The sequence below is a fragment of the Castanea sativa genome, chromosome 12 (assembly GCF_040712315.1).
Source record: "Castanea sativa cultivar Marrone di Chiusa Pesio chromosome 12, ASM4071231v1".
Classification (NCBI taxonomy): Eukaryota; Viridiplantae; Streptophyta; class Magnoliopsida; order Fagales; family Fagaceae; genus Castanea; species Castanea sativa.
This window is the reverse complement of record NC_134024.1, coordinates 9109335-9127267: the sequence shown is the minus strand read 5'-3', so window position 1 is coordinate 9127267 and position 17933 is coordinate 9109335. Positions and strand designations below refer to the sequence as shown.

Below are 17933 nucleotides of genomic sequence, written 5' to 3'. Positions count from 1 at the left end.
TTTATGGTATTTTGATTTCAGTTTTTTCCGTCTATATCCATTGCTGAGTAGTCATTAAATGATACCTCAGCTTAAAACATAGTCTTAATATACCAAAACTATATATGTTGCTTTGAACAGGATATGAAAGAAAGAAAAAATTATTTTCTGGATTTTTATCAGGTTTTTTTTATTATAAAGAATTATTATAGATAAACTTCCAAAACTTCGACCACCCACCACTGGTAAAGATCCATCCAAACCCTCAATTCAACAAAATCATGGTCGGGACTCAAATTTTAAAGCCACCCACAAACCAATCTCATAGTAAACAAACAAAATAATAGCTCAATCTAAATAAAAAAACTAATAGCTTTGCAAAGATTTGTTTCTCTAGCTAGCTTTTCACTAAATTATGAATCAAATCTAATAAGGAGAATACCCAATACTTTTTTCCAATACTTGTGCTTTGACTTTGACTTGATTCTAATACAATGGGCTTATTTTTTACACAATATTATTAGGCTACTTGGTTGAGCCTAATTAAATAATATGTTCATGAGGTTTATATATATATATATATATATAAATTGACCTTAAATAGAAAATGAATTATATTTTAGGCCATGTGGAAACTTCAAACGAGAAAATATAACCTAAATTAGGAATTTACAAGAAAACTTATACAAATATTTTTCTTGTCATTTCACTTTTCTATAATTCCAAACAAACAAAACATATACCCCGTATTTAAATTCATCTTTTGATGATACGAGCTTCACTAAAAATATGAAACTTGTCTAGAGAAATGAGTTCAGAAAATTGTTATTTCTCAAAATAACTCTCAAATATTAATATTTTACTAAATATTTTTTTTTAAAAAAAACTCCAATACCTATAACAATAAGAAAAATAAATAGGAAAAATAAAGTAAGGACCCTCGTAGGTCCTCAAGTTCTACATATGGTGTTTTAGTATTTTTCATATGGCTGTTGTTAAGCAACGTAGAGATTAGCCAGACCATCACAAGAAGTGGGTCCCACAAATTAGAAACAGCCAATCAGATCTGCCCACGCTTCACCAACATCATCCATAAACTATAATTTCTTTTTCTTCCCAAAATACCCTCACCTCCACTCCGAATTCGCCACGTAGGAACATTCCCAAAGATAATTTCTCTGCTTCTAGACTAGTCCACGTTAACCACCACCTTAAAATGCCCGAAGATCAACGTGTTTGCTTTTTAAGCCGTCGGATTCCTGAGACCCCGAATCTCCGCCGTTGATTTATCAACAGCTATAAATTTTTGTGGACACCGTAATTCACGTATTTAGACGAGTGTCGTACATAAAAGCTCGCAAAAATTCCACAGTTAGAGATTCCAGAGTATTCAACAAACCTGTGTCAAACTCTGCAACTCGGATCAGACAGTATCAGGTAGTTCAGATTCTACATTGAATTACTTGTTTTTTTTTTTTGTTGTTGTCAATTTCAATTCTCATTATGGGAAAAGTTTGTAATGGTGTTGTACTTTGTGTGTATCTTACTTCAGAATCTTGATAGTTGATACCTTATACTATGATATAGTTTCAGTACTGAATGCTTCAATGATTTTTAAGACGTTAAAAGTGTTAGTAATGCAACAATTAGATTAAGGGTGCCTATTTAAGATTATATATGTTAGTGTTATATGCTGTATTGGATTGGATAAGTGTGTGTTATGCAGACAAGTGCTTAGTCCCATTTTGGGTGTTTATTAGATTGAATTGAGCTATATAACTCACTACAAGGAGCCCAATTGTAAATTGATTAGTTTTTTTGGGTAGATAGCTTGGTTATTTGATGAGTGTGATCATTGAGTTCTAGCAGTTGTTTGATTATGCTGATAGTTAATTGATTAACGTCAAATGCTGTATTGAACTGTTTAGACTCGTTAATTTTGAAGTTTATATCAATCATAACATGATTTTAATTCTTGTAATTAAAACATGCTTTCTATCTGGAAGGATTAAAATTTGAGAATGACTCCATTGGAATCAACCTAATTGGGTTGTGTCATAAGGTGACCCCTCAAATAGGAGGAGCATTAGTTGGTGCATGCTTCACAATTGGATTTGCAATTTTGCAGATGTCCCTAGGACTGATGCATGCAATGATGGCTCTTAGAGCTATTTGTATGAAATATTGGCAGTTGGTACACAGAACCTATATCATGAATTTTATGCAAATTACACAATTGTGTAGAGGAAGTAGTGCTTGCTTAAATTGCTGGTATTGACAATAATAATCTTTGCCATTCATTGAAAAACTAAGTTTCAGGACTGAAATGAACTGAGAGTACATATTTCTTTTGTTGTAGGAGGATTTGGCTAGTGAGGAAGCTGTCATTCATCTTTTGAAACTTTGCTTAAGCAACTTGGCATGGGAGTTGTGACTGTTTCTAGCTCAGCTTCTCGAACTCCATTAGGACTGGGTGCAAAATTCTCAGCTCAACGCTCTACATCAAAAAGACCCTTGATAGTAGCATTCAAAGTAGATAAACCCAATAGCACAGCATTGGGTGCACCTCAGGAGCAAATCCCTTTGCCCATAGAAACTTGTAAGGCTCACAAAACGAGAGTAGTAAAAGCTAATAAACCTTCGAGAAGAGTGAAAGCTGTCCTTACAGATGAAGCTTCGCCATGTACCTTGGAAGTGGATTACAATGAAGCCGCTGCCCAACTTGAAAACATATACAAGCTTAGCCCAACAACTGAAACTTCTGATGTGGAAAATGTAGATGGCACAAGAAAAAGCCGGGGAAGGAGGAGGAAGATTATTGAAGGTGATTTGAAAGCAGAAAATAGAACTAGTAATAGTGTTATCAAGAACCGAATAAAGAAGGTTCAGAGATTGAGTCTTGACAAAAGAATTACATTGAAAAAGAATAAGGAAAATGAAGTGGTTACTCTATTACGGAAGAGAAAAGTTATTAAGAATGAAAATGTGAGGATTGAGAAGCTTGTAAGGGAGTACTCGGCTTCTACTGATTTGGTTAGTTTGGACTGGAGAAAAATGAAGATACCTCCAGTTCTTTCTTCTTCAGAGCATGTTTGGTTGTTCAAGTTGATGCAACCAATGAAGGTGAGGCTTCAAATTCCTATTTGGAAAAAGAAAATTTCCCTTTTTTTTTGTGTTTCAATTTCAACCATTAGTTGTATCCTTTTTTCAAATGAAATTGAGTGATCTTGGCTGCTAAGTAACCTAAGTTATGAATTTTGAAATTTAGGCACTCCTTCAAGTAAAAGATAACTTGCAAAAAGATTTGGGAAGAGAACCAACAGAAGGTGAATTAGCTGAAGCAACAAATATGAACGTGGTTCAAGTACGAAAACACATGGAGGTTGGTCGAGCTGCAAGAAATAAGCTTATTAAGGCAAGTTTATTTATTTACTTTCAGCTCATTTTGGTTATGCAGAACAATACTACTAAAAGTTTCATTGAACTAAGGTGGCCCTTCGATGTTGTCTGTTGTGTAAAAAAGTATTTTAACATGTTTATTTTGTAGTAAGATGCAACTTATATGTTAAGGTTCATATTTTTCTTGGGCAACAAAAATCAGCTGGTCTTCTAATCTTCATTTAAGTAAAATTCAGATGTTATCATCTTCATTTAAGCAAAATTCACATTTATAGAGACTTAAAATTGAGACAGATATGTCTGAAATTGGTCTCCTCCTAGGGTCAGTGTGAATGTGTGATCGATAATTTGTGGTGTATATAGAATGTTCCATGAGTAGCACTTATAACATTTTACTTCTGATCCAAGTGAACTTAACTATGGGTGCATTTTAATTTCTTTGCAATGATATGTCAAATCATTTTATGTGTATTAAAATCTCTGACTTGTTACATTCTGATTTGTCTATGTTACTTTTGACTTTCTAAATCTTTTGACCAAGATGTGAGGCTGAAATTCAGTAGATTTTGTTAAGCAAAGAAAAACTTTGGCTACTTTCAAGCTTAATTAGCAAGAAATGTCCCAAATGTATTGATTCTATTAAGGATCTTTGTACTAACAGATAATTCTTATATCTGTTGCAGCATAATCTCCGTCTCATTTTGTTTGTAATAAACAAATATTTTCAAGAATTTGCAAACAGACCAAAATTTCAAGACCTTTGTCAGGCGGGAGTGAAGGGACTCATTACAGGAATTGATCGTTTTGAACCAAAAAGGAAATTCCGGCTCTCAACTTATAGTCTCTTTTGGATCAGGCATGCCATTATACGCTCCATGACACTCTCAAGCTTTACTCGTGTTTCATTTGGCCTTGAATCAGTAATGCTTTCTTCCTCTCTGGCTCTCTATTCTTCTCTTAGTAGCACTTTGTTTTCTTGGAGGTCCTGTAACTAGTAGTGTGGACTGTGTGGAAAAATTCATCATTTGAAAGTCAAATGTTCTTGCAGGTAATATGAAAATTTAAAATCAAGGAGGTGAAATATTAGAAAACATGGCAAGTATGAAATTCTAAGCAATCATTTGTGGGCTAAGCCTTAAGCAACAAAGTAGTCATGAAATAGTGGGAGAACTAATATAAGAAGTAAGCAAAAAATGCATGTGTTGAAAATGTTTTATTGATGAAGATAGCTTATTTAAATGACATGACATGATATTCATCTTCATATTTGAGAATAATTAAATCCTCACCATGAAACAGACCCTCTACATTTCAAAACAAATGGAGAGGATCCTTTTCCTCTGCTTTGCCATTTATTACAAAAAAAAATGTTCTGGTTTAAGAATTATATAGGATATATTGCAGTTAGGTTAGCCAGAGCTCAATTAAACCATTACATATATGATGGATGCTTTAAATGAATAGGGCGCTGTTGTAACTTTGATGCTTATGTTTATGCAGGTTAGAGTGGAAATCCAGAGAGCCAAACTTGAGTTGTTGTTTGAGCTTCATAGATTACCAACAAAGGAAGAGATAATCAAAAAAGTGGGGATCTCCCCTGAGAGGTATCACGAAGTTCTGAAGGCCTCAAAACCTGTTTTGTCTCTACATTCAAGGCATGCAATCACACAAGAGGAGTACATAAATGGGATCCCGGATGTTGACGGTGTTGGAGCTGATAACTGGAAGCAACCTGCTCTTCAAAGGCTTGCTCTTGACGATGTGGTAACCACTAATCCTTTCCAACCTTTCCTTTTGCACTGCATAGCTTACTCTCTTCAAATTTTACAAGACCAACAGTAATATTTTTGTTTGGAATAAAGATGGAATATAATTTGATTTGATGACCTGTCAATGAATTAAATAAAGGTTAGTTTTTTGTATTTCATACTAAATTTTTTAGTTACTTCAGTTTCATACAAACATGAAACCAAGTTTTCTTTATGCCCCTATTGCATGAGCTATCCTCAATTAAAGAGTACTTTTTTCCTAATCAGAGATGGAATTAAGGTGTGAAAACCATTCATTTGGGTCATGGCCTAGCCATCTTTGCTATGGATTTAGTACAGTCTGCCAAACTGGGGTTATGAGGACGCTACTTCTAAGGGAACTTCTGCTTTTAAATTAAAACTTGCTCAAGATTAGAGCTAGGGGGATTGCCTTTAAAAGTTACAATGCCCTCTTTGAATTTAGAGATGTTCTGTTAGGTTTTAGATCGCCAAATTTCATGAAAATGTAATAATTATCAAGTCAGTATTTTGTTGCTCAATGATTTAGATCAAAGTGTGAAGATGCAACTCCAAGAAGATATTCTGTCAAGGTTTAGAGAAACTGTGGCTGTGCACCCTATAGAGAGAAAACCTAAACCTAATCTATTCAACCCATGAATTCATAAAGTCAATATTTTCAATGGTGTTGTTGCCATATTGGTGATCAAGACTGAAACCATAGAGAGGGGTTCATGTACAAAAAGTTCAGACATTCTGAAATTTTTGTGGGTCGCAGTAGTAAGTTCAACTACAGAATAGTATCTAAGGTCCAGTGAGTTGAATTAGATTTGTAACTTCTCCCCATATAGTGAATTACCTTTTTAGGGTAGGTAACCCTTGGAGTGCTTTTCCTTTGGAGTTGTTCTCAATTGGTTTTTCATTTCATTACCAAATCTGTATCTTTATTGTCTCTTGATATATACTTTTCAGATTTGGTACTTGTTGTGATTGTGATTAACTTATCATAATTGTAATCACTAAATTGGCATAATTGGTAAATAGCTATTGTGCTCTATCATATACGAAATGCCTTGTAATCTTGCTGATATGGTTGTTTGTAGAAGTAGTTCTTTTTTTCCTTTTCAGCTAGATTGTAGAAGCAGTTTTTAGAATTATTGTTATCATCTTCCTTTTTTCAAGGAGTTGTAATCACATTGAATCAGAACCTAAAACTTAACTTCTTTGAAAAATTTCTCCAGCTTGATTCCTTGAAGCCCAAGGAGAGCTTGGTTATCAGACAGAGATATGGGCTTGATGGTAAAGGTGATAGAACATTGGGAGAGATTGCTGGCAACTTAAATATTTCAAGAGAAATGGTTCGGAAGCATGAAGTTAAGGCTCTCATGAAGCTCAAGCATCCAGCTCGAGTGGATTATCTTCGCCAACATATAGCATAAACTGATCAACATCATATGTTTCTCTAGTATATAATTGTTTCCTTCTAAATGATTTCTGATTACCAAGTCCTACTGCAGACTAATGATCTGTATTATAATCTTTTTACTGCCCAAACATGGTCTCCTCCCTCCACCAAAAAGAAAAACAAAACCTAGATGAACATAGAAGTCCAATACCATGTAATTGAGTTTTAACTCAATATTGTAAAGGGGCAAAACTTAGATACAGTTACTTAAATACAATAAATTAGATTCTCCAATGAAATTCAAACACGTGATTGCCTTGATTAATGGTGCACAACAATGTTTTCTGTTTTTTAATGCAATTATGTGTTTAAGTTTAATTGGGGATTCTAACATACCGCAAAAAAAAGAACTGTACCTTAGTTTTACTTTGCTGCAATTAGCAACATATGCTTGACATGTATATTTCTCTTGTAATATATCAATAGGATCATATTATATTTTATACAGTTAAAAAAAAATTTCAGCCTTAACATACGACTCTATTGTGTTACTGTTATCTTTGTGATGGGCTGGTGACTATAATTTATACAGATACAAATATTTTCAGCTTTTCGAGACATACTACTCTATTGTGTTGTGTTATCTTTGTCATGGGCTGGTGATTTTGAAACCTAGTATTAGGTATTGGCTTCTTTAATTAATTGAGCACATATAGACTTTACCCCCTAAGATTTTGGAGAAGCAGATTTCTAAACATGGACCCACAACCTGTTGTTTTTGGTGAAAAGCACTTGTCATTTTATCTTATACAACTATCAATTCAACAATTTATATACAAAATCCTGGCTGAATACACACACTATTCTCAATTTTTAATAATCTTGTAAACGTCATGCTGGGCTGGCAATGTAATTAGGAAAAATTATTAACAGCCCTGAAAAGATAGTATTTGTTGGGCACAACATTCTTAACGTGAAGTAACACAATAAATTAAATCAATAATAGCCCTTCAATTATCAATTCAAAATTTTATTTACAAATCCAAGCTAAGGAAATAATTGATTCATAATTTTCACATTGTTCCGAATGTCAAATAGGAAAAACCATTAACAGTAGCTACAATTTAGTCTAATATAAATTAAGAAAATTCAATAAATAAATTTAGTCAATCCTAAAAACTATTCTAACCCAAATTCGTTAGCTAAGAACACAATCCACAAAGAAAATAAACCACACATTAAACATAAAATATATATATATATATATATTTACCTAAAAAATCATTTAATCTAACGACACAAATGTGACTAACTCTAAACAGTTCCATTATAATAAAATGAATTATAGTGTGTTTTCTTAAAATTAAAATTGCAACAAATATAAGAATATTCATGACTAATGACTCACTACTAAGAATATCACCTTTAGGAATATATACAATCTTATCATCATATTCATGACTTGCTAAAATCAACATTGCTACGATATCTTTATTTTGAATATTACAATTCTCTCAACAGTTCCATTATAATAAAATGAATTATAGTGTGTTTTCTTAAAATTAACATTGCAACAAATACAAGAATATTCATGGCTGATAGCTTGCTACAAATATAAGAATATCACCTTTAGGAATATATACAATCTTATCATCATATTCATGACTTGCTAAAATCAACATTGCTACGATATCTTTATTTTGAATATTACAATTCTCTCAACAGTTCCATTATAATAAAATGAATTATAGTGTGTTTTCTTAAAATTAACATTGCAACAAATACAAGAATATTCATGACTGATGACTCGCTACAAATATAAGAATATCACCTTTAGGAATATATACAATCTTATCATCATATTCATGACTTGCTAAAATCAACATTGCTACGATATCTTTATTTTGAATATTACAATTCTCTCAACAGTTCCATTATAATAAAATGAATTATAGTGTGTTTTCTTAAAATTAACATTGCAACAAATACAAGAATATTCATGACTGATGACTCGCTACAAATATAAGAATATCACCTTTAGGAATATATACAATCTTATCATCATATTCATGACTTGCTAAAATCAACATTGCTACGATATCTTTATTTTGAATATTAAAATTCTCTTATTTTGAATATTACAATTCTCCATTGTCACAACACCCAAAAAACTTCTCCTTGAGAAACCCCAAATTTTCTTTCTTTTGTGTAGGGGCTGTTAAAAGGATAAAATGGATCGGAATGGACTGAATAGAACCGATTAAGACCGAAGAGGACTGAACAAGATCAAAGAGGATCGAATAAGACTGAACAAGACCGAACAGGACCGAATAAGATCAAAAAGTACCGAATAAGACTGAAAAGGACCGAATAAGACCAAATAGACCTAAATGGACGTAATAAGAGCGAAGAGGACTGAATAAGACTGGATAGGACCGAACATGAACAAATGGAACGAATAGGACCAAATAAGACCGAAAGAACCTAATATGACCAAAGTGGACTGAATAGACCGAACAAGACCGAACAGAACTGATTGAGACCTAATAAGACAGAATAGGACCGAATAGGACAGAATAAGATAGAATACGACTGAACATGAAATAATGGACTGAATAAGACCGAATAGAACCGAGCATAAACCCATAGACCAAACAGGCTCGAATAAAAAAAGGACCGAATAGGACCGAATAAAACCGAAGAAGACAGAACATGAACAAATGGACCAAACAGGGACGGAGCCAGAACTTAGAGTTAGGGAGGGCGGCTCTGCTGTTGGTTGTGTACAATAACTTTGGCCTTCGACTTTGTTGCTACTTAGTCGCTTAGTTACTAGTTGTTTAAAATTTTTTAAAGGGTTAGATTTTTTGTTTTAAGTAAAATTGGCTGATCAGGCTTAATTTTTTATTTTTTTTAGTTTTACTATTGATAATTTTTGTTGTTGTACTAATTTTTTTGGACTTGTATATTTCTTTTTTAGATTTTTGACATATAAATATTTTTTAATGGTCTTTAAAATGTGGAAAATGTTTGAACTGCAAACCTTTTTACAAATTGCTAATAATGTAAATGGTAAGCCCAAATGCGAATCAATAAGAATTTGTTATCTTAACCGTCTGTAAAAATGTTATAGAAAAATTTGTGACTATAACAATACTCTTAAAAGAATCAATGATATTTTTAAGGGAGCAAAAGTGTAATTTTCTAAAACAAAATTGCTAAAATTAGTACCTAATATATATAATAATAATAATTTTTTTTTTAAAAAGGGAGGGGGGCCATTGCCCCCCCAAGTCCAAACATGGCTCCGTCCATGGGACCAAATAAGACTGAAGAAGACCAAAAAAGAACGAATAAGACTGAACAGAACTGATTAAGACCGAATAGAACAGAACAGAAATTTTTTTTTTTTTTTTTAACTCCGCGGTTTCTATTATTATCTCTTTTTCTCTCAGCTGGCTCAACTTCTCTCTCACTCACAGCCATGCTTTTGCGTGTGATTCTTGGCTAAAAAGAGGCAAAATAAATAAATAAAAATTTATGTTGTTTGCTCTCATTCACACACCACACTCTCTACCAAATACATATAAACACACGTTCCGCATTCACTTATATATTAATCCTCGCTCACAAACACTAATTAACTCAAGTTCCAAAATTCTGCTTGATTTTTGTGTTCCACCAAAATCCTTTTTCCCCCTCTCTCTTTGTTTCAAGTGTTGAAAAACTATATGCATCTCATACATATCAGGCATAACTGAATTAAACTAATAAACTAGGATCTACTTTTAATTATGTATATATGACATGCATGTATGCATGAATATGATTTGTTAACCAGAAAACATTTCAAACCTGCAAAACAAAGAACGAATTTTGCGAAAGCTTTATGAATTGTACCACCTTAATCTTCACCTCAACAACTATGCTTATGGTCAAGAAAGTAGGCAATTCCTCTGTTGAGAAAACCCATGAAAGCTTGAGAGGATGACAAAAATATGGGTTCTCTCTTTTCTTTTGTATAGTTGACACCCAGGTAGAATTTTTCTCTAAACAAAATTTTCTACATAAAATACTATGCACTAATGTGTGTGTGGCCAACCCTCTAACGAGGGTTTATACATTGCTTTAGATGGAACCATAGGGAAAAATAAAACTTTGCTCTAATAGGCCTTTTGGCTCTTGTTATTTCTTAACTATCCCAAAATTACCATTAATTATATTTTATTTTACTATAAAAATATAATTACACTTCAAGATTTATTTAATTAAACAACACATCCCTTGACTGCTTAAAAATTTCCTTTAAGCCCTCCATGAAATCTTCATAGTGAAATAAATTCAAATGTTTATTATCACTTTATTAATACTATATCTTAAGTTCTTGTGTTCCCAATTTAATCTTTTGATTGTTCTTATATTCTTGGAATCTAATTTTATAGAATATAAATTTTTAGTGACTCCTTTCTAAGATGATCGTGCCTCGGACTCTAAATAATTAATCCCCATCTAATTTTTCTCAAGAGGATATTCTTGTCTCTTATCGAGATTACAGTTGCATTTTGTATTACGGTATTTCTACAATGCTACATGTGATATTGACCATACAAGGTCTCACTCCTATATACATCAAAGCAACACTCACTTCATGTTTGAGTCCTCCTCTTTTTCAAGATTAAGAGTTAAAAGATAGGGCTATTTCAAAAAATTGGTGGACCAAACTGACCGATCAGACAAACCATTCTAATTAGTTTTGGGTTTTTTGCTAGTTCTGATCTGTACTAGTTTTAAAAATTGAAAAATTTTATCTTCCAATATGTATCAATACCAAAAGATTCCATTTTAGTTACCGGCCCTTTCTAGTATTATTGGTATATAAGGCTCCAATTTTGTTTTTATGATGGGCATGTAATATAACATTACTTCAATGACAAGAAAATATAAAAGGCAATCATAAAATTTTTCACAATTTATCATTTGTTGTGGTGACAAGTTTAGGGTTTTTTTTTTTTTTTTTTCAAAATAGAGAGAAAAGTGGCAAGTTGGTATTGGTGCAATATCATTTTTATATACTCCCAATTTTGATATCATTGTTATTGTTTTCTAATTACAATATGATGAGCTGACATATCAACATGTTAGAGCAACCACATCAGTGATTACAAAAGATTCCGTCTATTTTATAGAAAAAACCTATTTTTCCTATTTTGCATAACCAATTTTACAAAACACCCACATCAGTTCATCTATTATACACTATATTTTATATAAATAATATTTTTATATTATTTTATCTACCCGTTTCTTTTTCCAATACCTCCTCTTCTTGCTTCTTCTTTCTTTTTCCTTATCTCTGTCGTTTCCTCTTTCTTTTCTTCCTCTTCTTTCTTCTTCTTTCTCTCACGGTCAAAACCCAAAAGCACCAGAGCAAGATCTCCATCAACACCACATCCATCACAAGCACCACAACGCCTCTCCAATCCACCAATCTCCATCAACCCAGAAGCATCATCACAAGCACTCCATCAACACCGATCTCCGTCAACCCATCACAAGGACTCCATCAACACTGATCTCCATCAACACCAATCCACATCACCGATCCAAATCGCCTCTCCAATCCACAATCCACAATCCACAATCACCAATCACCAATCCAACGATTTTGTTCTAGTGGTTGATTTTGTTGTTGATTAATTTTGTGATTAATTGTTGATGTTTGTAGTTGATTTTTGATTTTGTGTCTGTGGGAGTGTGTGTATCAGAGGAAGAAAGAACATGATGAGGGAGAGTTAGTTTTGCAGATGGAGAAGAGAGAGAAAAAAAAAAGGAGCAAATCAGAAATTATTAAAATATTATATACACATGCTACAGTAACTTGTTTATTTGCAAGACCATTGTATATATTTAGACATTTTTACAAAGACTGATGTGGATGGTTTTTGAGTTAAAATTTGCAAAATTAAGCATATTTTGTATTTTACACATTTTTGTAACCACTGATGTGGTTGTTCTTATGAAACAAATTATGTGAATAGAATTAATGAGATGCAAATAGATAATCAAATCACAATAAAAATTTCAGAAAAGTTCTAAATATTTTTAATTTTTAACATCTCGGGTAAGAATGACACAAAGTATCGAGATTTGCAAACGTTGAAAAATTCAAAATATATCGTGTTCAACCCCATCAGATTATAGTCATGAAAATTGTAAAAACCAGATGAACGAAACAACATCTGGATTCTGGAGCTCAAAACATAGCAATCGAGATAAGATTTGACCTGGACCGGTGGCAGCAATGACAACAAAATACACTGCCATATGCTTTTTGAAATTGGTGCCTGATCTGCTTCACTGCAAAACCTTGAATTTGACATTTTTTAAACTCATACATAGCTTACCCTTATTTGTCTCGCCAGTAACATTGGCCAATAAAACGTGCGAGGGTGGAGCCAGAGATTGCTTATTTATTCATTGAAAGAGAGAACTTTACTTTCTGTAGCAATTAAAAGTCAATGACCAAAGACTTTATAATTCTCTTTCTTATGCACTTTTCTTTTACCAGCGACCCCTTCATGTTCATGGTGTCTCATTATCCAAAATCTCTCTACTTCTACGGCATTTCGGCCCGAAATGCGGCCAGCGATTAAATCCCACCTGAAAGGAATCTTTATGTGTTAATATTTAATATTACTAGTAACCTATCAATATATATATATATATATATATATATATATTACTAGTAAGCTCTGACAAGTATGTGAAACATCAAGATCTTTGCGATTCTGTGTATTATTTAGTTCTTTCTATTTTGGGTTCCGATTCTCCTCATCAATTTTTGTGCGAATATGAACATTGTACATTAGCGAAAAAAAAAAAAAAAAAAAACATAACTCAACCAGTATATATATACACTAGTTAGGTACATATTATAAGAGCAGGTAAAGCCACCGCTTAGGCATCTCCTCCATCATGTCTATAGGAAGTTTTCTTAGTCTAGGCTAGGTTGAATTGAAGATGGGAACTATTCATATAGGTTTTTTTTTTCTTTTTTTTTTCCTTTTTGAGAAAGTATTCATATAGGTTGAACTATGTATGGCCACTATAGTTTCCATGGTGTGGCCAATGATATCTGAAACATGTACACGTGAATAAGCAAATGGTGTGTTATTTGATTCTCTTGGTATTCCCCTTTTTATTGCAGGAACATGTCCTAGATTTTGAGCATTCATGTCTTATATACGACTGACAATGATCAATTTGAGATGATTAAACAAAAGAGTGTGCCCTCTCTAATTCTCACGTGATAGAATTAATATATATATTGCGAAAATGGACAATTTTGGTGTAAAAATAATAATAATTCCCTTAAAACATGTAGTTTTGGATCTTAGGTTTCTCACTTTCTCGTCAGATCAGTTGACTAAAACAAAACCAATATGCTAAGAATACAATCACAATAAGCAACTGAGAATTGTAAACACTATAAAGAAGGACAAAGTAACTACATTTAGAGAACAACATATAATTAATTCTTATTTTTGTACATAAAACCCACAGAAATAGCAATAACAATAAATTTGAGGCATTAGTTTTATATGTCAATAACAATAAAACACTTATTTCAAAAAAAAAAACAATAAAACACTTCTCAGTACAAAACACTTCTTTTAGCATGTTACTTCTTGGGCGTTCCAAATATAGTAGTCAAAAGTCACATGTTAGCATGTTACTTCTACTAAGTACAAAACACTTCTTTTATATATAGACTGACTCATGCCCATGTAATACAGTATTAAATTGTATAAGAAAAAATTATTGGCCATGCATGAATGGATCTTGCCTCTTGGCCTATGGTTAAAGACACTAGAGTTTTTGTTCAACGAAGATCTTTAGAAAGAAGACAATAAATAAAAAAAGATATTTTTACTAATATGTCAAAATTCACTAGCCTCTCAATTTTCTGTCAGCAAGTTGTCTATTATGGTTATTGGTTTTAGCCCAAAAATGAAAAGTTTGTATATTATGGGACCCAATTCGTTGGTTAACGGCGAACCATATCTCCCCAATTTAAATGCCATACAGAGTGAAAGAGATATGACAGACATGATGCTTATTATCACTAATCCAGTTAGGCCCAAAATAGAAAGCTTTTATGTCTTCATATGGAGATGAACTTGGGTACTTCAATATTACTAATGATGTTAATTCAGCCACCAAAAAAAAAAAAGGAAATTGATAAAAGTACAATTTGTTCTTAGAAAAAGTGCTACTTTATTAGATACAAAACACTGATAAAAAGTACAATTTGTACTTAGAAAAAAGCAATATTTTCAAATCTATATATGAACAAATTAATAAGTTATAAAAACTAAAAGTAAAAACATCGTAAAATAGCTATATACTAGCTTAGCAATTGTTAAGAATATAAAACTTATTGGTGTAACCACTAAGATTTTGATATGAACAATAACAAGAACTTTGAAATGGCTCTAATGATAGTTTTGTGGTGAACTTACCTCTGTCCAACAAGTCTATACATTCTATAGATGAGATCTTCTTCTTGTTCAGTCATGCTTATAACCTCCCATTTAATACTACTAACCTCTGCCACAGATAAACAAAACAATTATGGTTTACAAGGTTTAATCGAAAAGATCGGAAAAAAAAAAAAAAAAAAAAAAGAGTCCCCTTACAGAAAACGTATATAAAATGCATAAGAATTGGAAAAAGGAAGAGGGGGATTGGAACACTGACCTTCAGATTCAAAAGTGGTGATTTTAGCTTGTTTCTGGGGACCTTGGTCCATGGTTTCTACTAAGAGTGAGGAAGAGAGTTTGAATGGAAAAGAATAAGGGTTGAGAGAATGAAAGAAATCTAGTAAATTGCCTAGAGGAGGTAAAAGATATGATAGAGACTAAAGTATACGTGTCTAAAATTACAAAAGAAGGGAGATGACCTAGAAGATGTCTGGGCTTGTTGGCTTGTAGGCTTGCCTTGTAGAATTGTAGTTGATAAAGAGATGGAGGGATGAAACCAAACCTTCTAAAATATGTAGAATAGAATAAAAAGGATACAAATATCAGCTGGATAAGCTTTGAAAAAAACTTTTATTATATGATCAAACTTAATGGTATTCAAGTTGTAAAGTAACCAATGCGTACCATGACATGATAGTCACTTCACAAATATAATTGCGGCATGTTGACTTGCAGGCTTGCCTTGTAGAATTGTAGTTGATAAAGAGACACGAATGAAACTAAACCTTCTAAAATATGTAGAATAGAATATAAAAGATATAGATTTTAGCTAGATAAGCTTTGAAAAAATTATTATTATATGATCAAATTTAAAGGTATTCAAGTTGTAAAGTAACCAACGCGCACCTTGGCATGATGGTCATTCCGCAAGTGTAAGTGTTTATAGGAGTTGTTCATGAATTGCACACATATCGCAAAATGGAGAGTTTTTTTATAATTAACTTATCGTGACCTAGTCGCATTCGCGACTTGCTAGAGGATAGAATTCCAGCTCCTTAGTCTTATCCTAAGCCACAAAGAGATTTTTTGCCAAGAGCTCCAATTTCCTCTTAACACATTTTGGTGTTTTTGTGTGATTTACTCATTTATTATTCCACACTTTTTATTGCTTTATTTTCATTTATTGCTATTTGAATATGCATACAATAAAATTTGCTTAATCACTTATATTGGGCATTAATTGTTAGATTAAGCTTAAAAGTGTTTTCGCCATAAAATTGGTAATTGGGGTATAAATATATACTTAGGATGTTGGATATTATCTTTCACAAATAATGACTTGTATACTCATAGAAAAGCAAAAGGATTCAAATATTATATAGATAAGATTTAGAAAATATTATTATGTATATGATTAAACTAAATCAAGGGTATTCAAGAAATTATTTATCTGAAAATGATAGGTATTGCCTATTTATTAAGGGGGAAAAAAGATAGGTTCTATTTTGATATAAAGAACAAGATCCATACACATGACTCATCCACGAAAATTGTGCACAACATTTGTTCTTATAATGGTGCGATCACATCTAAGAATATTATCATGATAACATCAATTGTAAAGGTGAGTTAATCATTTTTGTGCACAAAATATTATATGCAAATACCATTATCCTCATAATATTGTTACATTTGAAAACTGTAGACTTATTATATATCATACCGCCGGCATGCTATGAATGGGAGCAAATAAACAAAGAAAGTAACAAAACGGAAAGGGATCCGATGATCTGACATGAGTGAGACACCTCCCCTCCGGTCCCCCACTTTTTTCTCTTCTTTTTCAAATAGTTCTCTGTTTATTTATGAATTTTACAAACGTGTGCCCTAAGGACATACATTTATCAGGCCCTTTATTTATTTAGTGCAAATAACTAAAATAATGCAAAGATTATGGAAAAGCACATGGCTAAAGCGATAGTACACAATTCAGCAAAAAAGAAGTGAAGCAGCGGCAAAAGAGGAAAAAAACAAAGAAACAAACAAAAAATGAGAATTATTCAGGGACAAAAACTATCACATTATGATCATTGTCATATATATATATATATATATATATATATTGGTGAGCAATTGCCAATGATGTTTTTATATGGTCCAGTTCTCCTTAAAGTGAGGTTTGCCTATTTCTTCCGTAAGTTCTGTTAGAGAAAGTTAAGGCCTAAATCCATTCTTCTCTAATCCAAATTCATTGTTTGAAAAAAAAAAAAAAAAAAAGACATTATTTCCCATATTGGACCTCCAAATCTTTGACACCTTTTCTCAAACTCAAAAGTAAAAATTCAATGACACATTAATTAAGTTTGGAATACAATATCATTAAGGAAAAATAATATAGCCAAGTTAGCATGCGTGTGCAAAAGTTTGCAAAATACAAAAGTGTTCAATTTTGCACATTTTAACCCAAAAAATAAACACCAATATTACTGCTTGCAAAAATGTGCAAATATACAACACTGTCACAGTAAACGTGCATGCATAGTTACTATTCATGTGCAAATTATTTTTTTATTCTTTTTTTCTCTTTCCCCCTTCGTCTTGCTCTTCTCCTCTGTCTTCTTCTCGCAACAAAACCAAAAAATCACCCCTATCCCAGCCTCAACCACCTATCTCTATCTTCTTCCAACAACAAAATCACAAAACCACCCCTGCCTAGCCTTAACCATAATAGAACCAGCAAGAACCAGATGAAATCAAACTCCAAAATTAACCAAAACCAAGATGAAGTCAATTGAGGACCATGCAGCACTACATCAAGATTGGAGGTGGCGATGGTGGGTCGCTGCAATTGGGGCTAACTTGGGTTGTTGGCGGCGGTGTGATGATGGTGGCGGCAGTGTA

At 32.5% G+C, this 17933-nt stretch overlaps 2 protein-coding genes across 2 annotated transcripts; one reads left to right on the top strand and one right to left on the bottom strand.

Annotated features, from left to right (window-relative positions):
- The first annotated feature begins 1288 nt into the window (after positions 1–1288).
- LOC142621053 (RNA polymerase sigma factor sigE, chloroplastic/mitochondrial) lies at positions 1289–7080 on the top strand. The gene is made up of 6 exons (XM_075794371.1): positions 1289–1416; positions 2339–3102; positions 3248–3394; positions 4062–4298; positions 4879–5142; positions 6386–7080. Exons 2-6 carry the CDS (start codon positions 2401–2403, stop codon positions 6581–6583), a joined length of 1548 nt encoding a protein of 515 aa, XP_075650486.1. The 5' UTR covers positions 1289–1416; positions 2339–2400; the 3' UTR covers positions 6584–7080.
- A 5984-nt stretch (positions 7081–13064) lies between these two features.
- On the bottom strand, positions 13065–15430 carry LOC142618424 (MYB-like transcription factor ETC3). Its single transcript, XM_075791356.1, has 3 exons — positions 15310–15430; positions 15072–15159; positions 13065–13209 (listed from the first exon to the last, which is right to left on the bottom strand). Exons 1-3 carry the CDS (start codon positions 15359–15361, stop codon positions 13065–13067), a joined length of 285 nt encoding a protein of 94 aa, XP_075647471.1. The 5' UTR covers positions 15362–15430.
- Between the last annotated feature and the right edge of the window lie 2503 nt (positions 15431–17933).